Source organism: Camelus ferus, chromosome 19 (assembly GCF_009834535.1).
Source record: "Camelus ferus isolate YT-003-E chromosome 19, BCGSAC_Cfer_1.0, whole genome shotgun sequence".
In the NCBI taxonomy this organism is placed as follows: domain Eukaryota; kingdom Metazoa; phylum Chordata; class Mammalia; order Artiodactyla; family Camelidae; genus Camelus; species Camelus ferus.
In genome coordinates, this window is record NC_045714.1 from 33,211,538 (window position 1) to 33,233,611 (window position 22,074).

Consider the following 22,074-nt stretch of genomic DNA (forward strand, 5'->3'; position numbering starts at 1 on the left):
GAGGTGGTTTGTAAGAGGATTAAATAAGTTGTCATCTATGATAAGAAGTCAACAGATAAAAATGGTTCCACTAAATTAAAAAAGAGGAAAGTGGGGAAAACTTTGTATTCCCTTTGGTAAAAAGAAAAGGAGGCATAAGGAGAAGGGGCACTCTAAGCAGAGAGGCAGGAGGCTGGCAGCAAGAAAGCGCATGAGACACCCAGGGACTGCAAGGAGTTGACTGAGTCACTGGATGGGGTGCGTGGAGGGGTAGAAGACGGAGCCAGAAGATAGGTAAGGTACAAGAATCTAACGAGGTGGTGGCCAGGCTAAGGAAGTCTTGTTTCACAGATAATGAAAGATCATTACAGGATTTTCATGAGAGTCCAACAGAAGTTTTGCAGTAAGAAAGGCCATTCTGGTGGAAGGAATGCGGTAGAAAGAATAAGAGCCAGAGAAAGAATATTTTACAAAGTGAGAAAAATCAAGAGAGCTGATGAATGCCGGGAAGTAACAGAGGAGAGTTTCAAGGAGTGTGAAGTACTGTGGAGAGGTTCAAGAGGGTAGGAGTCTGAGAAAAGGCCCATCAGGAAATCAAAGGTGACCTTAATTAACAAGTACTTTAGCATCAACAAGACCTCATGACAAACAGAGACGAAGAGACTGCATGTGGTTGTTGGTGCCAGAAACATCATGAGTAGGTAGGTGGGCTTTGATGGACCAAAATAACATCAATTCCTCTATAGTGCTGCAAACATCAAGATATTTTTACAAAGATCCCAAAGGTGAGGACACTTGTACAGAACTTCAGGCTGTAGGAACGTGTGCAGAGCACATGTAGGACCATGGCATTGGGTCCCTGCTCTGGGGGTTCCTAGACCACTTATCTGTGGATGCTGGCGGAGCTCAGGCCCACGAATGGGAGGAGAAGATAAGTCAGCCTGGACCCTGTAAGGTGGCCAGTCCTCTTTGGAGAGTAAATCCAAATTCAAAATCTGAGCTGCCTGGCTTGAACCTAAGGTTCCCAAAGGGCCCCAAGATAGAGGACCTCATTACACTCTGTGTGTGTGTGTGTGTCTGTGTGTTAGTTATATATGTGTATATATAGTCTTTACCAGTATTATTTATGCACATATAGAAAAGAACTTCTCTTAAAGGATCCCTGGATACTAAATCATCAAGATGAAGGTCCTTAGTTATAAACCTGCAAGGCAGGTTACATTTCTTTCAGCAAGTAATAATTACAGAAAAGCTAATGTACTCTGATTAATCTACTTAGCATTTGGAAGAAAAAACCCAAACCCACTCATGGTTAAGACCAAGAGCAAAAAATTACTTTACTTTACCTTGTGCAGCAATGAATTTGTTCTTTTCTTGGTAGCCCTGGGGGTGGGGTGGGGGAGGAATGGAGGAGAAAAAGAAAATGAAAACCAAAAAATGACAGGAATGAAATTCTCTATATTCCCAACCAGTTAACAGAGGCTCCAGGCAATTAACAAGGATTTGCATTCTAGAAATTTTCATGGGATTAATTTTGGACAGCAGGAATCGAAGATTACAAAGATTACATGGTCTAGGTTGTCTTTTCAAGGTGAATTATTAATGAACAGTGGTATAAGGACCTCCAAACACCAACTCCTAGGCTAGACCATGTTTCTGCTGCTTCCTCAGCAGCTGTCAGTCTGGGTCTTGGTGTTAATGGACAAGAATCCTTCACATCAGAAGCATATGTAATGGATCTGGGGATGAGGCTGGGCCCACACTGGGAATTAAACATCTCAATAAAGCCATTAAAAATGCTCTAAAACAATTACAGTGATAGCTTAATTTGGTAACCTTACTAAAAATCACTGAATTCTACATTTTAAGTGTCTGAATTTTTGTTATGTAAATTATACCTCAATAATGTTGGGAGGAACAAAGAGTTTGGCAAGTGTAACTGGCAGCCCACAACAAATGGCCTTAATTTTGCTTCAGCAAAGGCTGTTGTCTGCCCCTAAACTCCAAGTCCAAGGTACAGCTGCTCCCTCTTTCCCACTGGATCTCTCATATGCAGTTAACCCTGCTGACCACCAAACATTTTCTCCATGCTTTACTCTGTGCCCTCTGCACTGCTCTTCTCTCTTGGTCTCCTTCTGTCTCACTAATGAGCACCTCTTGCCCAATGTGTCTTGGCAGAGGCTCGTGGGCCCCAGGGCTCACTCTTCTTTCTCTAATGGCTTCCAAGGCCATGGCTCTGGAATATGTCCTCTGAGCTCCAGATCAATGCCCAACTATGTGGGATACATCCATGTGGATTACCCTATACTCCATGTATACTCTACAGAGTATCTCATATACAATCAGTCACCATGTCCTACTAAATTCTACCTCCAAAGTAGTTTTTACTTTGATGCTTCCTTTCCAACCCTCTACCCTCATCCTCTGTGGCCTGCTATTTTAACAGTCCTCAGCTGGCCCTTCCTAAATCCATGTTGCACACGGTAACCGGAGTGATCAATATACAAACGTGGCCATGTCACTTCTTGTCTTTAAACACCTTTCCATGTTACCCCATTGCCTAGAATCAAAACACTTAGCTGTATGAAAATTTGCAGATACCATAAGGTGGCTCAATCAGCAACCAGTCCCACCAGCTTCTAGCTTGACATTCTTTCTATAGAGGCTAAAAAACAAAAAGCTAAATTCCCTAGACTCCCTTGCAGCTCAGTTCTGCACAAGACCTAGCTTCTTCCTAGCAGTCCCACACAAGACTTGACGCAGAAGTGAGCAACGCGAGGTGGTGATGTGCTAGGAAGATCTGGTCTCTGGGCAGGCATGGCGGCAGAAGCACTGAGTTCTCCTGCAGCACCTGTGCAGGGGTTTCACTCCGAGTCATGTTGGGTAGCTGGGGTCATCCCAAGCTGTGCCGTTCCTCCCTGAGCAGCATCTTGTGGCTCTCCCACAGGTTCTGTAAGCTACCCAGTATCTTATAATAAACACTTACTGCTTAAAAGAGTAGACAAAAAGTGGACTCTGCTGTCTGTAATTGAAAACCCCAATAGACATATCTGACATTCAATACCTTCTAAAATTGAGTTCCTACCAATCCCCCAAGCCTCATCCCCCACAATTCACCATGTATATTATAACTGAGACTGTTTCCACTCTGACTTTGTTCATGGTTCTCTTTTTGCTGCCCATTTTTCTTCTCTTGAACTCAGACTCAGCCTTTAACACTAAGCTTTACTGGGTCACCAGGTTGGCTGAATGTTTCTTTCTCTAAGTCCCAAAGCACTTGGCAATATCTCCTTCATACAAGTTGCATCCTACAGAAAATGATCTATCTGTGTCTCACACTAGGGACCGTATCTTATCTCTGTAACCTCTGCCTACCTCCAGTTCTCCGCACACAGCAGGTGATCAAAAACTGTTGATAGAATTTAATAAACTGTGGAACATAAATCTTCTTTAATCCCTGACTCTTACTCACGGTTAATCATAGGTTTTTCCTGCTTTTGTACTTTCAGTGAGTTTGTAAGTGCACCAAATTTAACTCCCTTCATCTAAACTCTCATAGTACCTATTAATAACTCTCCAATAACCATCAAGGATGCCCCACTGTGAGCTCCCACTAAGCATGGTCAAAGGAGAAGGCTTGTTTCCTCCTAGTGCCTTGCTTACCGTGACCATGAATAGACCCATCTTACCTGCTTACCAGCCTTAACATCCAACTAACTTTTGTCTGTCTTCACCTTCAATGTGGGAAGGAGCCAAACTGGTTATGGTGACAGACACTGCTGGTTACTAACTCAAAAGCTATTCCTCCCTTTTCTTCCTTGCCATCAAAACCATGCTTTTGTTTGGACATTTACCTTCCACTGGCTTGGAAGGGGACCATTCCTCAGCCCTAGAAGGGTAAATCATAATTCTCCATGCCTTAGCCAGTGACTGGAGAGAGGGTATAAGCATGTAATCCAATCCTGGCTTGCTGGCTATTAAGGGCACTGTACTGGAGAGGCTTCTGGGAAAGGTCATGCTTCCTAATAAAGAGAAAAGCATATGCAGAAACGCTCCTCTTCTATGTTGTTTGTTGTGTTTACAAGGAATGCTTGGAACTGCTGCAGCCACTTTGTGACCATGAGACATTGCTGACAGGCTGAAGATATCTGAGTAGAAAGATGGAAACACCTGGTTTCTTAATGATGTCACTGAGTCACAGACTAAGACAACTCTAGAACTGCTCCGTATCTGCCGTCAGATTATATGAGAAATAAATGTTCCTGTCTAGACCACTTTTAGTTGAGTGTCCCCTTACCTGCAGATGGAAAGCTTTTGACCGATACCACTATGCTTGTCCATATAACATTAAAGTCAACCTGTTCCTCCCAACCTCTTCATCACAACCTTTGATCTAAGTCCTGGGAATCCTAGCTGGTTATTAGCCTTTCTCCACTTTCTCTATTTACCATGTCAGTCACTTCGACCAGGGTTCCTTTCCTTCTAACTACAAACATGACCAGCGCTATGAAACATACTCAGGAAATCCACTCTAGTGAGGCTGCCTGGACTGCTCTATTTCTCAAGCCCATCTGACAGCCTATTTTTTAGCCACCAGTCTCTTGTTCTTCCAGCCTTCTCCTTTTCTTACCCCAAGACTGCTCTCACGTTCTTGAGACCTAGTCCTTGATCTCTTCCTTTCTCTACTGAATCTGAAGCCCTTGGCTGACTACTTGAAGCAGCAGCTGACTTCCCTAAGCCCCTCTGTCTGAGTACCACACGGTTTCTGCATATTCCCAGTCCTAGGGTACAGCTGGGGAAAATCACACAACTGAGGACCCTGGACATCAATGATTCCCATCCTAGGGAGGCCCTCAGTGCAGCTAAAAAATGCCTTTTTCATTCCGTTTTCAGTATTCTTTCCTATTGATCTTAGTACTCTTATGTCACAGTCCCATCCCCCTTTCAGCAGATAACCTTGACTCTGCTTCTTAGAAAAAACAGAGGGGTTCCCTCAGCCTGATTTACCCACACCTACAAACCACCTCTATTTACTCTATATTCCTTTACCATCAATCTCAGAGGAACAAGTATCCTTCCTTATGTTCAACGCTAACCTTTTTTTATTTTAAAATTATGGTAGAATATACATAACATAAAACTGATCACTTCAGCCACTTTCCCGTGTACAGGTCTGTGGCAGTAAGTTTATCACATTGTTGGGCAACCATCAATCACCACCATCGATCTCCAGAACTTTTCTATCTCCCGCAACTGAAACTCTCTACCCGTTAAACGGTAATTTCCCATTCCCCCTCTCCCTCTAGCCCCTGGCAACCTCCACCCTACTTTGTCTTAATGAATCTGACTACTCTAGATACCTCATAGAAGTGGAATTATACGGTATTTGTCCTTCTGTGACTGGCCTATTTCACTTAGCGTAGTGTCTTCAAGTTCATCTACGGAGCATGTGTCAGAGATTCTTCCCTTAAGGCTGAAGGTTATGTATACCCACTGCAGGCATATACGACATTTTACCCATCCATTCTTCCACTGGTGGACACTGGGTTGCTTCCACCTTATGGTCACTGTGATCAATGCTGCTGTGAACATGGTGCACAAACCCCACCAGCATTCTTCTCACGCATCCTGCTTCAGCAGTCAGGCACGCACTCTAGCTGGCTTGCTCGCTCTCTCTCTCCAAACTCTCTCCTTACTGGCTCCTTCCCCATAGCCTATAAAACATACTCAAGTCTCTCACCCCAGCTCTAGAAACAGTCTCTAAATGGCCCTTAAAAATCTCCTTCCAGTTTCAGCTCTTCTGTCACATCACAGCAGACATGACTAACCAGACTCACCAGGTGTCAGGTATTCTTGTCCTGTTTTCCCTGACTTTTACTACAGAGGGCAAGGTGTGCTTTTGTTCTTAGTTATCTCAACAAGCTCAGTAAAGGACTCATTGACTCTTACAGAAAAGTATACATTTAGATTCAGATTTCTGCTTGGGAAAACTGTGGGAATGATGACAGGGTAAACATAAGAATACATTTAAAACTATCTGTTTGATCATTAAAAATTTTTTTCAGTCCCTTAAAAAAATTAAGATTCCTCAAGGAAAACCTGAAATAACAAATATTCCTCCTAATGTGCAGCTGAGAAGGAGCCAGTAGATGGTAGCCTATGGTCATTCAAGGTAATATTGAGAAAAGCTCAAGTTCCTTACATTGATGAATGAAGCATTGATGTAATCAGAATCTGGAACTCCTTCAACTGGTGTCAGATGGACTCTAGAATGGTCATCTGGAAAAAAAAATATTTTTTTTTCAATTAAATCCAATTTTATTTTTTCACTGGTCCTGATGCAACCTGAGCAGTTGTGGTATCTGTGACTGTGTGTGCAGACATACACACGTATAAAGATGTCACTGAAGCACTATTTATAACACCAAAAATGTGGACACATCCCAACCATCATTAGAGGACTAAGTTAAATAAATTAAGATATATCCATAATACAGAATAGTAAGCAGGTGATAAAAAGTAAAGTGAATACTTCTGTTTCTTGACAACTATCAATATATAGTAGGTTTTTGTTTTGTTTTGTTTTGTTTTGTTTTTTACATTTCACTATATTATATCATATTACATTAGTTTCAGGTAAACAGCATTATAGTTCGACATCTGTATAACTACAAGTCTAGCTACCACCCATCACCATACAGGAAACACCCTCTTCATCCATTTCGCCCATCCCCAATTCCTTTCCCCTGTAGTAACCACTAATCTGTTCTCTGTATCTATGAGTTTGTTTTTATTGTGTTTATTTTGTGTTTGGATTCCACATAAGTGACAGTATACGGTATTTATCCTTCTCCGTCTGACTTATTTTCCAAAGTATATTGGGAAAAAAAAAGAAAAAGCCAGGGCAATGTAAACAGCATACCAGTTATATTTTAAAATATATATAATATATACATACATTCATACATGAATGAGACATAAGTATCTGTAAATGCCTAGTAAGTGGTCTTTAATGTGTTATGCACCCCAAAATATACCAGGAACTTTTTAAAGGATGAATTTAAAAAAAAAAAGGAAAGTAATTATAAAAATAAAGCAAAGTTCAAACATTTTGCTGTCGCATCCCACTGGATTATGCATGTTCCATTCTAGAGATCACTAGCCTAGAAAAATGTCTGTTAGGCTATAAACTGATTAGCAATGGCTAACGCTGGGAAGGAGTTATGATAACTCTGAATTGGAATTTCTTTGCACCATGCACTTCCTATTTGGTCCTAGTGAAACTGTTCTCCTTAACTCCCACGAACCTTAGGCCCACCACAAAAAACCTGGTGAAGTACCCCAACTGACTTGGTGAGCACCTGGGTTGCCCTGGGAGCCATAAAGCCTCTTTCAGCCCAAAGTCTTGACCCTACTCTTATCATCAGCCTTCCTATGATCAATCACAAGATTCTTTCTACCCTCAGAATATTTGGTTACAGATGCAGTTTCAGGTTACATCCCAATAAACCCCATAAACACTCACAAGGTAAGATGTTTACATATCGGTTTTTTTCCTTGTTCTCCTCTTTGGAGGCAGCTTCACAGGTGGCTTGGATAGGACAAGCAGGGAGAGCCTGAAAGGTTAAGAGAAATTAGGAGTTATTAACAGGGAAAAACACCAAACACACAAACTGCTGCATCAAACTCTGACCTGGCAGTAAGTTCTACCTTTTCTTCGGGGAAAAAATGGGCCCAGGTGACTACTTGTAGCCTAATACAGAGAGTGCACCTTGCCTCTAAATAGACTCTAAGCTCCTCAGAGTTTGAATCCCCAGAGCACAGCATGCTCTTTATATTACTATGTAGTTAGGGGCCTGTTACAATGCTGAGAAAAATGGACCACCCCAGTATATAGGACTGTGGACATTTAAGGAAGTGATGCATCCCAGAGTACACCACACAGGAGGGCTCTGGACGGTGAGCTGAACTAGGGGCCTGACTGCAGGGTATGGCAGTCCAGACTCTAGCAGCACGTGGTCAGGAAGCAAGGACAGGTGGGTGGGTGAGGAAGGCATTTCACATGGATGCAGCAGCAGTTAGGAAGCAGAGGATCTGGGTGCGGTGATACTGAATCTGCAGCAGTTTTGGAGCAAACGTAAATCAGCTAGCACTGGGAGGGATGTGAACATATATAAAGGGTTTGACATGAGACAGTCTGGATTGTATGAACTTGAGCAGATCTGTTAAACTTTCTTAGACAAAGTTTCCCGTAAAATTGGGATAATAATATCTGCTACATAAGGAGTAAATAAGATAATCTCACATCTGGCACAGAACAAGCATTCATTAAATTAATTTCACAGGAGTAGGAAGCTAAACTTTATTATTTGAACTATTTTCTCCTTCTATGTTCTATATATTCAAAACTACAAAAGCAAAAAGAGAAGTAGTTTAAAATTCCAACCTAGACAACCTTTCAGATAAGTGATTTGGAAATGTTTTACAAGTCTTAAAAATATTCCTACCCTTTGACCTAGCAACTCCGGATTCTAGACTAAATAAACAAAAATCTCTATGTTCAAATTATTTACTTCATCACTGTTTAGGATGACCCAAAACTGAAAACAACCTTAGTATTCAGCAGTAGGGGAACAGTTAAGTAAATTATGGTTCATGTATTATTTCTCATTAATTCTTTCAACAAATATATAATGTATACCTGTTAGGTATCAGGTTAGGCACAGAGCAAACAGTGGTGAATCAATCATATACACAGTTCTTGCTCTCATGGACAATACAAACTTGTGAGTGCAAGATGGATATCAGACAAATAAATACAGAATTATATACCACCATAAATGCAACAGAACAGAATGCTATTATAGAAAATATCAGAAAGCTCAAGAAATATCCCAATACAGATTAAGGGTAGGTCTCTGTGAGAAAGGATGAGTATGGAAAATAGCATTCCAGGCACAGAGAAGAGCATGTGTGATGACCCACAGGCAGGAGGAGGCTTGGTTTGTGTGAGGAAATTAAGCGCCAGTAAGGGTGTTACATAGACAGTGTGGTTGGTGGGGATGTCAGGAGGAAGGGGGAGAAGATGAGATTGACAAGGTTAGATCATTATGTCCATGTAGGTCCCCGAATAGAAAGTCTGAATTTTACTTTAAGTGCATGAGGAAACCATTCAAGGTTTTTAAACTGCAATCCACCTTATGGGTTAAAGAATCACTCAGGCTGTTATATGGAAAGTGGATTGGGAGGAAGGTAAGAACAGAAGTGTGGGATGATGATGGCACAAGGAAACAGATGCATTTGGGATATATTATAAAGTCAGAATTACCAGATTTAGAGATAGAGTGAACAGAAGGTAAGCTGGGCAGAGAAAGAGACAGGAATTAAGGATGACTCTCAGGTTTCTAGCTTGGATAATAATTTAAAAAGATTAAATAAAAGAAATGCCAGTCTAAAAGGAAACAATTTTGCCAGGTGGAAGCACGAGTGTCAGGAAGGAGCAAATATATTTCTTGGGAACCAGCAAGGTAGTGGTAGGAAAAATTAAAGTGGAAGACCCTAAGATAACAAGAGTCAAGGTCTCAAAGTCCATCTACCTTCACTTACTCAAGAGATTTTCTTTTCAGTTAAAACCCTGGAGGTTCTGCATGTTATTATACTAAGAAATGCAACTTCCCAGTTCACCCACAGTCTGCCTTCTTTTCATCCAGATAGGCCAGATTTCCACAAGTTTCCATCTTGCACAGGGCAGGATGAGATACAAGTTTTTTAAAAGCCCTCGTGAGTAACCCTGAGGCACTGTTCTTCCTGGACACCCCTTGTCTCAAATGATGTAGAACAGAGGAAGTGACAACAAGATTCCTGAAAATAGTCCTCAGGGTCAGTAACGACAATGCCGGCCCCTCAAAGCCCGGTCAGCACCCCTAGCTCCCCCAGCCAGTCACAATGAAGAAAACATGGGTCGCCAGCTAGGCTGAGGCTCCTAAAAGGAAAGTTAGAAGAAACAGGAGCCATTCACTGTTTGGCAAGATAAAATAAAGGGTTTGCTCCAGAGAACATCATGCTAGATGCACAATGTCAGGCTGTAGAGCCTAGGTGAGGGATGAAAACAAAGGGAATCTGACCCTTTTTAGTTTCTACTCTGAGAAGCCTAGCCTGGAGAGCCGGGCAGAAGCAGCTGAACCAAGAGTCTAAGATGTTAAATACGCTACAAACGCTAGGTGGCATCAAAGACCATTTCATCCCTTGCTTAAGCCTTTACTGGGGAAGCAAGGCTAAGGCATATATATTTTTTTAAGTGTCAGTTTAAAATTTTTTTCCAATTTTTATATTTATTTTTAAAAAAGTACATCCACCACCCGATTTAGTTCAGAAGTTCTCTTCAGGCCCATCCTCATCACATCCTCTTCCTTCTCTCACAAGTAAACTTGGAATTTTGTATTCATTAGCCCCTTGCTTTATTTGTATCCCATACATCCTGTATCCTTAATATATTTTTATATTTGGTCTATTCTTTGATAAAAAATGGAATCATGATCCAGTTGTGACCTGCTTTTTTTTGCCCAACATTATGTTCTGAAGATTCAACCAGGTTGTTCTATGTAGCCAAAGTTCATTCATTTTGTAGTGCTCCATTTAAGACCAAATCAACATTTATCAATTCTACTACTGATGAATATTTGGGTTGTTTACAGGTAATAATCCTGGCTTTGAGCAGTAACTGCCATGTGCCTCCCTGTGTACATGTGCAAGAGTTTCAGGTGTGAGTATCTCTGACCTTTCCAGATGAGGCCAAATTGTTTTTCAAAGTAGTTGTACAATTTTACACTCCCACCAGCAATGCAAAGTGTTCCACTAGTTTTGTACCCTCATCCACATTTGCTACTGTCAGACTTTAAATGTATCAAATGTTGGTTTAATTTACATTTCTCTGATTATTAATGAGGTTTACTGTCTTTCCATAGTTTACTGGTCAACAGGGTTTCTTCATACGTGAAGAATCTAGTCAAGTGTTCTCCGCATTTTTTGACTAGATTATTTTCTCACTAACTTGTAGGAGTTCTTTATGTGTTCTGGACACTCATCTTTTATCAGTTAGAAGTGTTACAAGTATTTTACCAAGTCTGTGGCCTGCCCTTTCATTTTCTTTATGGCATTTACTTATAGACAGAAGATTTGCATTTTAATGTAGTCAATCTTTTCCTTTATAAACATTTTAAGTCTTAAGACTACTTTCCTACTGTGAGATCATAGTATATTTTCCTACATTATTGTCTCTGCATCTTGTTCTTCAAATTTCAGTGTTTACAACAACTGGGATTGACTTTTGTGTTTGGTATGAGACAAGAATTGAATTTCATTTATTCCGATAGGGTTACCCAATTGTTGGAGCACTCTACCATAAAGACCATTCTTTTCCCCACCAAAACTACAACAGCATTCCTGTCACAAATCAGTTTCCATTTACACACGAATCTGCTTCTGGGTTCTCTACTGTATTCTGCTGGTCAATCCGTCTATCCCAGTGCCAACACAAGACTGTCTTAATAACTAAACTTTATAATAACTCTTTATATCTGGTAAGGCAGGTCTCCTCACCTTGTTCTTCTTCTTCAGGAATGTCTTGGCTATTCTTGAATCTTTTCTCCTCCATATAAATTTTAGAATCAGCTTGTCAAGTTCCACAAAAAACCTGTTGGGATTTTTATTGGAATTGCATTGAATCTATATATCAGTTTGGGGAGAATTGACAAGTTTACAATATTGAGCCTTCTAATCCATTGATCTTATCTCTTTCACTAATTTAGGCTTTTTTTCTTTAATGTCTTCAAACATTTTTATGATTTTCTCCAAAGATTTTGTAAATATTTTGTTAAATGTATTCCTAGGTACTTTACATTTTGGATGCTATTGTAAATGGCATCTTTTAAAATTATTATATTTTCTGATTGTGGCTTATGCATAGAAATGCATTAATTTTTATACTGTTTTTCTATCTATCAACCTTGCTAAAATAACATTAATTCTAATAATGTACCTGATGAGTCTTTGGATTTCTCTGAGGACAATATTCTCCTCTGTGAAAAACGTATTTTGTCTCTTCCTTTCCAGTCCTTAATATCTTTCATTTCTTTTCTTGCCTTACTGCGCTGCCTGACATCTCCAGTGTAGTACTGTACCTCATTCACTGTAAAACTTGAATTCCCTTACAAATACTCTGACCTCAGTCACCGGTGCGCGAACACTCTGCCGTGTTGGGGAACCTACTACCTTCCAAGACAGCTTACCTCACCTTGGACCAGTTCTGTTTAGAAGGACCTAACACCCAGATACACAATTTCTTTTGTATCTCTCTTATACTGACTAGTGTAAAACCCAGTGTCAGTTGGCACCTTCTCTGCCCCTTGAAGTCCTGAACTCCCAATCCCCTGGACTGTCGAATTCCAAAGCCTATGACATAGTTACTGCTAATTCCCAGAGGCCTTCGGCTCCAATTCATTTATTTGGAGATAACTCATCAATGGAGATGCTATTTTGCCTCTGCTCCTCTCAGATGCCACACAATCCTGTCTCCTGATTACACATACATGCTTCTTAACCTGGGAACCCAAGAATTAAGCTGTCTCTACTGAAGATGCAGGGTGCTGAGTGGGGGTGGGGGGTTCTACATCACAATGCACAGATTTTGACCACCTCACTGCCTCCAGTTCTTTCCCTTGCTGTCTCCCCACCCTCTTCATCTCAGGAGCTAACTAAATCTTATTTATTTTTTAAACCTTAAATATGCTTTAAGGAACTCAGTAAGTGGCTTTTCAAAGTGTTTCTTTTTAAAAAAATTTAGTGCTTACTTCTAAGACAAATGCTGGTCAATAAATTTCCAGCTTATAACTTTAGGACAAAAGCCACTGCCTGGAACTTTCAACCATGGTGGGGTTTCACAGAAATCCTTTCAGCCTGTCAGATATCTGAAAACAGCTGTCATGTCCTTACACGTATTGTTCCTTCAGCTGTTCACCCCCATGGTCCAGTTTTTCTCCAGAACAACTTCCCATTTAATGATGTTCCTTTTCATGGAGACCTGACCACAAGACTCTTGGCACAGTTCAAGCTGGGGACACCAACTCTTTATTCTACATGCTATAGATCCATTAAAGCATAATGGATATTATGCTAAAGTTAATAAGCTCTATTAGCTCTTTTTTCCCCCACTGTATTAAAAAAGCTTTTAAAAGTTTTTGAAGTCTATTTTTCAAAATGTTATTAAAAAATATGCTTGTTGTAAAAGAAAGTCAAATAACAGGAAGTGGAAGTTCCCTACCATGTCCCTCCTCTCTTCTACCTGCCTTGTAGAAGAACTGCTCACAGTTCACAGTATTCCTCCAGGAAAAAAAAAAGTATTCTCACACACTCACACACACAAATACACAGACAGGTTTTTTTTTTTAATACGTTTTTTTTCCCATGTCTTTCTATGTCAACACATTTATTTAATGATAGTACAGAATTTCATAATAGATGCAAGAAATCATTTAGTCATTCTGCTGTTTGATACTTTTCATCTTATTTTCTTTGCTATTATAAATAATGCTGTAATGGACATCCTTGTAGAAGTATATATATTTGGTTTTCTGTTCAGAGCCCCATAACTTAGGTCAGATGGGGTAAGTCCCTAAACTTTGGCTGAAACTGCCAAATCATCCTTCCAGTGCTGTATCAACTGAAACCCCCCATCTGCGTGTAAGAGTGTCTTGATCCCCATACCTCTGCCCATACTTGATATCTACCTTTTAAAATTTTCAAATCTAACAGGCCCCAAATACTGGTTAGTTTTAATCTGGATTTCCTGATTACTAGGTAATAGTTGAGCTTCTTTTCATATGTTTATAGACCATTTGTTTTTCTTCTGTGAACTGCTAATTATTCTACTGCAACGTTTACTTTTTTCTTACACATCTGGAGAAGCTCTTTATATATATTATGGAAAATTCTCTGTCTACCTGTGGCAAACAGTTTCCCCTAGCTGGCCACTTTCTTACGGTGTAATTTTTCATGGAGACGTTTAACATTTTAATATATTTATTACCTTTCAATCTATTCCATTCTGGCTTCTAAATTTCATGTTTGGTTTAGGAAGGCCTTTCTCACCCCATGATTATAAGAATATCACTCTATGATAGCAGACACAAATTGGCATGTTCGTTCCTATGTGTTATTCCTCCTTCTCCCTTCCAGGGCTAACTAATGCAAGCACAGTCACACCTAACTTACACTGTATCAGCTAGATTCTCTTTCCTAGGATTTTGAGGCCCAGGAGGAAGCAGAGGCTTCCTAGAGGGCCCCAGACCCACCAGGATAGGATGTGCTTTGCCCAAGGGTTGGTAGCCTACCTCATCTTTGATTCTGCCAGCTTCCCCAGTGTCTTTCCAATTGATGGGTTTTCATTTTTTGCTTAATTTAGTTGAGCTGACTTTTCTTGTTTTTAAATAAAGTACCTTAACTCATTTAGCAGTTAGTAACAGTGGGGTTGTTGTTAAAGAGACTGATAAGGGAAATGTGGGTAGTGTGAACCTGATTACTGAGTTCAGATGAAGAGAAAGAAAGGAACTGTCAACCAATTTTCATTATGGGAAAGAGCAAGCCACTCACACTTCACAACTGTACAACAGTCACTTCACTTACTGGCCTGCAGTCACCTAGGATGTGTTCTAGCTGATGGCAAAGGGGTTGGGGACAGTGGGAGTTCCAATTAAAGGGAGATGAGAAATATTGAAACTGAGGATTACTTCTGACAATTTTAGATAACAAAACAAGAAAAAGCCCAGCTCCAACATCAAATACTCATCCTCCAAAAATGGCACAAGACTCTGTGCCCTTCTATGACCGTGCTATGTACTTCGCTGTATCAAATGTTAGAATTTCAGAATTTTGCTAGTTGCTAAACGCCAATGGAATTCACATCTTTCGTTGGCTGGTCATGTAAAAGACAGGGTATTAAGTTAAAATGAGATAACTGAAATGATGCTGAAAGGAAACAGAGGAGTTGGAGAAAGTCAACTTCTAAAAACCTCTATTATGCTCTCTACTGCATCTTGTTTTCATGATGAAAACTGCCCCGCAGCCCAGCTCTCACTGCTCATGGATAATGAGGATGTTAAGCATAACAAGATCTGGAGGGTAAAATACTGAAAGAAGGTAGAAAAGTAAAGAACTAATACCCAGAAGAAACTGCAAGAATTCACTGAGTTCTATCATCAAAAATCATAGGAACAGTTGTTCATATAGACTTAGGAAATGTTCGGCCAAAGAGGGAAGAGCATAATTACTCAATAGGGCCAAAGTTCTAGTTACAGTATGGTTAACTGAACTTCTGCAGTTAGTGTAACAGCTTAGGAAACTGGCCACGGTTCTAATGGTGGGGTGGGGTGGCCAGTGGGAACCTGGACTAAATGCTGGATTCAGCTACGTAACAATGAAAAGCCAAAAAGCTCTTGGCACAAAGAGATCAGTGTCACCTGGGATCCAACAGGCTCAACCTTCCTACTGACACCTTCCCCGTGTCCTTGATGGGGGTCACAGTGCACACCTTGCTAGAGGGTGTGCACTGGCGAGGAAAGCGCTTGAATCTTCTAGAAGAAGACACTGGCTTCAAAATGGGGTTCTTTAATTTTTTTTTCCCAGGTTCATAATTTACTGAACAAATCAAGTATCACCTGATGAGCCGACATTAGCTTCTTCAGGCATGGGAACCTAACAGATGAGGCACAGTTTAGAACCCGTTTATATTGCTTTCACAGCTGGAGTTTTTCTAGACCTTAACTTGAAGTATAAGACTATTAAAGCAATGCCTCCATATGTGGCCAGTACACAGTTCATTCTCCCTGTGAGAGTGTAAGAGCTGAACTATTTTTTGATGCTAGTGAAATGGAACTGGGCATCAGTTTCTGGACCTGCCATGGTTTCGGTCATCCAGAAGACACCAACTCCGCAGCCTGTGTCCTTCAAGGTGTGCAGCTGCTTCTTGGCCCAGCTGGAAGAAGCCACCTCCAATATGGAATTCTTAATCTTAGTGGGATGAAAAAAGCCTCAGAGGCCACGGTTCACTAGGGCTCAGACATCTCTGGTTGTGGATGATGTGTTGTGACACTCCCAATAACAGAAATAGGAGGCAGCCAGCTCAGGTCAGCTGAAGGGGCCTGACTAGACTCCCAAGCTACAGAAGGGCCCCTGCTCATTTAACTCCTGGGCCTGAGTCAGTTCAAGATCCAGAACCACCCTTCAATGTTGGGCACGTCTAAGAAAGAACCCTGCCACAGCACATAAACTCATACACCATGAACCTTCCTCCTCATCTTCCCTTCTGAATCTGTGCCATTTACCACAGTATCTCCACTTGGTAAAGGGAAATACACCTTTTGGGGTCTACAAGGTTCTGGCTTTCAGCTAACTAATTCCTTGGAACCCAGAATGCCACTATTTTATGCTGGTTAGAATGGAGCCTCTTGCAGGCCAGGAGATGGAAGGAGTTTTGGCTTTAACTGGCCTCACGTTAGGAACTATTTTCCCAATGTATGGCTAGAATGGAATTCTACAGCAAGCAGCAGAATAACCACACTGGTCCTATAACCCTTTGGATAGGGACCCTTATAGTAGCAAGAGCAAATGCAAGCTGCTAGAGCAATAATCTCTCTTACCAAAAGGCTAGGTCCCTCGGTGGGTCACAGAGAGTCTAAGTGCTACAGGAGACTTGAAAGTTTCAGGATAATACTGACATAATCCATTTACACGTTTGAGGTTAGTGATGGCATGCAGTGAGTGCTCAATAACTACTAGTATTAGCTGTTCTGATGCTTCCTATTACTTCCCATGCAAGCTACCAAACAGACGAGCTGACAGCTTTTAAGAATGTCAGTCTGGTATCATAGATGACCACGTGGAGCTGCAGATCTGCAGTCGCTCTTCCAGATGTGCCTACCTTCCTGGTACCTGGACTATAACTATTAATGAGCAAGTGTACTTTTTTCCCCTTTGTGACGTACAAAGATTACACGAAGCAGTTTCCCTTTCTCGTGGCAGGAGCAGCTTCAGTGATAAATCATCTTGACCTCTTTCTGCTGTGATCTGGCTCACTGGGATTCTTTTCCACTGTTGCACAGGACATCACCTGGACAACTATACTGATGACATGAAGCTGACAGGATATTATGTATCTTAGAAATATATGCTAAACATAGAAATAAAAACAGAGTGGCCTGCCTTCAAGTTTTCTGAAAGTCAAAGGCCTGCAGCATGTCAGGACATCCCCTCCAACTTAAAGGACAAGTTGCTGCTTCTTGTTCCCCCCTCCACTTCAGGGAGGAGTGATGCTTGCTGGCAATTCTGGATCCTGGAGATAGTGTACCACACGCTGGTGTCCTTCTCTGACTTATTTATTGAGTGATCTGAAGAGAGAAGGCTCTCTAGCTGATCCAGGCCACAGAGAAATTAGCTCTGGTAGATTCTATGGGGCCCTAAGTGTCTGTGGTTAAGGCTGAGCAGGAGAATCATAATGAAAAATCTTAGAATTTGGGCACAAGACCGTGATCCTGTCAGCAAGACTGTGTTCCTAGCTTAGCACTGGGCTCTGGTAGAGCCTGTAAGCCTGACCATGGGACACTGTATCCATACAACTTCAACTGCCCATCATAAACTAAGTATTATGTGATTGAATAAGTCATAAGCTGGGACCTGTGTAGAATTCAGCTGAAAGTGGCGTGTACAGAACGCTTGCTACACGCCCACTCTGACTTCCTGATGATGTTAACAGTTGACTGAAGAAGAAAAAAGTCCAGCCTAGTGCACAAGTAGCTCTGTGAGACATGCTAGACCATTCTGTTACAGGACAATCTACTTAAGGTGTAACTCTGAATGAGTATAAAAGAGGAATCCGCCCAGTGAACAGGACTTCAAGCAAGGTATCACACTATCTACTTCACTGGATGTCGGTCTCTAAGCTAATCCCTGGGTAGTAGGTGGCTGGGACACAAAAGACAGGAACTATTTATGCTCCAGTGTATGCTCACCAGGTGGCACTCACTGCAAGAACCCTTTCTCTCACCACCCCAGTGCTGGCCCAATGAACCCATGAACACAGTGGCCGTGGTAGCATGGCAAGTGGCTGCCACAACATCTATCTCAATTTGCCTGCCATGCCTCTAGGAGCACCACCTCTATCCAGGTACTCAGGGGAATGCCTTATTATGGGATCTCATGGAAGTACCTCTAAACAAAGAACTCATTTCACAGAAAAAGTATGGCTATGGGGTCACATACCCATTACCCAGGAGCACCTGGCACCACAGATTACAAAACAGTGGGGTGCCTACTGGAGATCGAGCTATAGTGTTGAGGCTGGGGTGCTTCTTGTGGGATGAGATGCATGTTCTTAATCAAAAATAAGCACTGAATGGCGCTGTTTTTCTAACAGCCAGAAAAAAGTGTCCAAGTTATTCCATTAGTTCTTGCCTGGTAAATGGTCTTCTGCCTCACCTCTTGCTTCCTTCCCATCCCTTCTCCACATTGTGGCCAGTGATTTTCTCAGAGTGCAAATCTGACCACATCACTCTCCACTCTCCCAAGCCCTCCAGTGGTGGGGCAGATATGAGTGGTGACCGACCCACCCACCCAGTAACCATTCCTTCTTCCCTCCATGCTACTAGAGCTTCCGTTCTGTGCGCTTTCTGCCTGTCCTCTCAGAAATAATCTGGCTGGTCTCAGCCAGCTGCAGTAAGCCTATTTCTCCCTTGCTTATGACTGGTTTAAGAAGGAGCACATGACCAGAGAAGTCTCCAGAAGCTTTTGGGAAAGTTTTCCTCACCAGTAAAAGGAGATACACAGGAAGAAACAGTGATCCTGTTCCCACTGGATCTTGTTTACCTCCATGTGGTGCCTAGAACTGGGGCAGCCATTTTGGCATCATGAGGGGAGCCAGCTAAGACACAAAGCCGACACACGGCTGAGTGGAAAGGTATGAAGGCAAATGAGAGTTTAACAGTGCCCAAGTGGATGAATTAGCCAACCCTGGAACTGTTCCTCTGAGTCCTTAAATCTGTTCCCCTCTCCCTAATCATTACCACTTATGTCAGCCTATCAGCACCTCTGGTCTTAACTGCTGCAGCCCCTAACTGGACTACCGGCTCTATCCTGGCCTCCCCATGGGCTATTCTCTAACTAGCAGCCTGAGTTATTTTTTTCAAAATACAAATCTAGTTGATTTGTGGCTTTCCACTTCTCTCATGACAATCTATACAATCTAAAGTCTGGCCCAGCCTTCTTCCACATTTTCATCCCTTACTACTCTGAGTTTGCCCTTCAGTCACTCATAGCCCTTTATTATTTTTTGAATGTGCCCTTCCCTCAGCCACCCTTATTAGACAGATTGCTCCTGAAATTTTCAGTGCCTGGAATGTTCCCCATCCCCATTTTCCCAGTGCCCTTTCCTATGATTAGGTCTCAATGAAAAAAAAATTTCTTCCAGGAAGTTATGACCTGGGATCAGAAATGGTGGACTGGAATCATTAACTGGTAGATTCACAAACATGTTCTGTTTCCTTGAGGGAATTAGGAAACATACAAACCTATGTACTACCCAAGACGAGGCCCACAGCCCTGCAGTCCGCCATGGTCCTCACTTGCCACACTGATCTACTCCTATTGTCTATTTAAGACACCCTGGGCCCCCTGCTCTAGATCCTAATAGGCCACCTCTTAATACAGGCTCCTACGACTCTCCAACAGTCTTCATGCCCTATATTGCTGTTTCAATTTATATAGTTATTTTTGTTCTAGTTTATGGAGATCTCCCTACTGGATAGCAAATTCCTTGAGTGTAGAGACTAGATCTGTTTTTGGTCTCCAGCAAGTTCCTGGCACCTAGCACATATCATATGCTTGATAAGTATTTATTAAACAAACAAAGTAGCAGATGCAATGATGAATGAATGGATGGATGGGCAGATGAGAGAGGTAAGGTATATCTTTTTTCATTTCCTGTCCATGATCCCATAGGAAAGAAGGCAGATGAATCTGGCAAAAAATTTCTCACCTCTTAACCCACTAGAAACCTGTTTTCTACCCCATGACTCAAAAGGCCTGACCTTAGGTCTGCCTTCCTCCCTGCTGACACACCAGCCTCCACAAAGAACTCACGTTGAACTCCTCTCTGAAGAGCTTATTGTCATCAGCCATTCTCCGGTTTATCTCCTCTTCCAGCTTGTCCACGGGCAGGGGCGGGTACTTCCTGTTGGTGCTTGGGGACCTGGCCAGAAGTGGTACGCTCTGGGGTTCTGCAGTGCACAAGGGGGAAGGTTGGTCAGGTGCCCCAGGGACACAGCCCTTCTCTGGAGACTAAATTAGGGGTTCTATCTCATGGACCAGGCATCCAAACACTAGGGCTGCTCTCTCTCTTTTTTCCTTTCCTTTTAGAATTGGGAAGTGCCTGTTTTCTTGATTTTCTTCTCCATGAAGGTTCCCGTCATTAAGGGGTGTCTTACCCACATCCTCAGCACGGCCATTGGATAAGCGGAAAGAATTAGAATGGCTCCCAGCTTGCTTGTATTTCTTAAACCTAATGAGAAAATGTTCACAGCAAAACACTAAGCACAGAGTCAAGAGAGACCAACCACTGGCTCTGCAGTTTCCACTTATCAATTCAGCCTTTTAAAATATCCTTTACCGAGAAAACAGGCTCTTTTTTGTTTGGTTTTATTCATTTTTTAAACAACTTTATTGTGGTATAATTTTTGAACAGTAAACTACACATACCTCAGACGCACAATCTGATGAATTACGACAGATGTGCACATCCGTGAAACCACCACCACAGTCAAGAAACCCAACATGTCCATCACCCCTCAGGAGGCGCGAACCTCCAACTCCCCATTTACCCCTTCTCACCTGCTTTCCACCCTCCGGTAACCATACGTTTGCTCTCTATGTCTGTGAGTCTGTTTCTGTTTTGTAAATAAGTTCATTTGTGTCCTTTTTTTTTTTTTAGATTCTACAGATGAGTCATATCATATGACATCTTCCTTTCTCTTTAAAACAGGCTCTTTTAGAGACAGGTTCTGCACACGCTGAGGCAGCTCCATCCCATGGTGACTGAGCACCTCGGCATGCTCCTGCTCACCCTTCACACACCAGAATCCAACCCAGGTAGCCCCAAGTATGTCCTGGCTTGAATGGCTCCTCTGTGCAGCTCGTTCCAGGATTTACTGGAGATCACAGCCACACCAGGTGGAGACAGGATGTGTGGGTAGAATACAGTGGGGGGAGATAAGAGTATCAAACAAAATTCAAATGTACCAAACAAAATCCTGCTGTTTCCCCAGTGCAACCAGGGAGAAGCCCAGAGCTTCACACTGGGTGGGTGCAACTCTCGTGCAAGAAGGTGAGACACATGACAAACTGTAGTGGTTTACAAGGTTCCCCTCTCTTTATCCCTGCAGAAGAACAGAGGGAGCACAGAGCAGCTGAAGCCACAGATAAGGGCAGATTAAACTCAATTAGTCAGGGTGGTGACTTCAGCAGAAAGAGAGCAAATGCACCTCCCTCTACCCTCCCTTGGGTTCCCCCCTCCCTGGCTTTTGCTCCCTGTTTGGGGAGTAATATCCAGAGGGCACTAAAAGAAAGTCAAGAAGGGGAACCCTGTAATTCACATGGTTCAGATCAGCATGACAGGGTCAGGGATCCTAGAGAAGTATGGGGACAAAGCCCCAACTAGAAACAAAGTAGGCCTTCACTGAGCACATAATTTCCACTGGGGCATTTTCAGGGGTTGCTTCAATAGGGCTAGATCTGAAGATCTTCAAACACCTCTCAGTAGTAACAGGCGGTGGCTTCTTTGCTCAACCTCTAAACTGCTGCCCTGGGCTTTAGGTCGAAGTACAGCTGGAGGACTGGACTTGGGACAGATGGAAGCAAAGGGGAGGAGAACTATCATGCGTCATTCCCCTCTATCCTTCTCAGTGTCCTTATCCTACTGTCTTCTGGACTGTGTGGGCTTACTGAGACCCTGGGGTATTGAAACACAGTCCAAGGGAATGTAGAAGCATTAGTATG

At 42.1% G+C, this 22,074-nt stretch overlaps 1 protein-coding gene and 1 pseudogene across 4 annotated transcripts in view; both read right to left on the minus strand.

Annotated features, from left to right (window-relative positions):
* Positions 1-22,074, minus strand: part of PTPRA (protein tyrosine phosphatase receptor type A) — a 116,133-nt gene that overhangs the window by 18,635 nt on the left and 75,424 nt on the right. For 3 of the 4 annotated variants that reach the window (XM_032461959.1, XM_032461960.1, XM_032461958.1), the window contains 5 exons: positions 20,508-20,581; positions 20,164-20,300; positions 7,505-7,595; positions 6,182-6,258; positions 1,326-1,362 (listed from right to left, as the gene is read on the minus strand). In XM_032461959.1, coding sequence (XP_032317850.1) covers positions 1,326-1,362; positions 6,182-6,258; positions 7,505-7,595; positions 20,164-20,300; positions 20,508-20,581 — 416 coding nt within the window. Of the gene's footprint in view, positions 1-1,325; positions 1,363-6,181; positions 6,259-7,504; positions 7,596-11,577; positions 11,672-20,163; positions 20,301-20,507; positions 20,582-22,074 lie in introns of those variants that run through there. The other variant, XM_014561244.2, reaches the window with a different exon arrangement.
* Positions 12,792-22,073, minus strand: LOC116657971 (annotated as a pseudogene).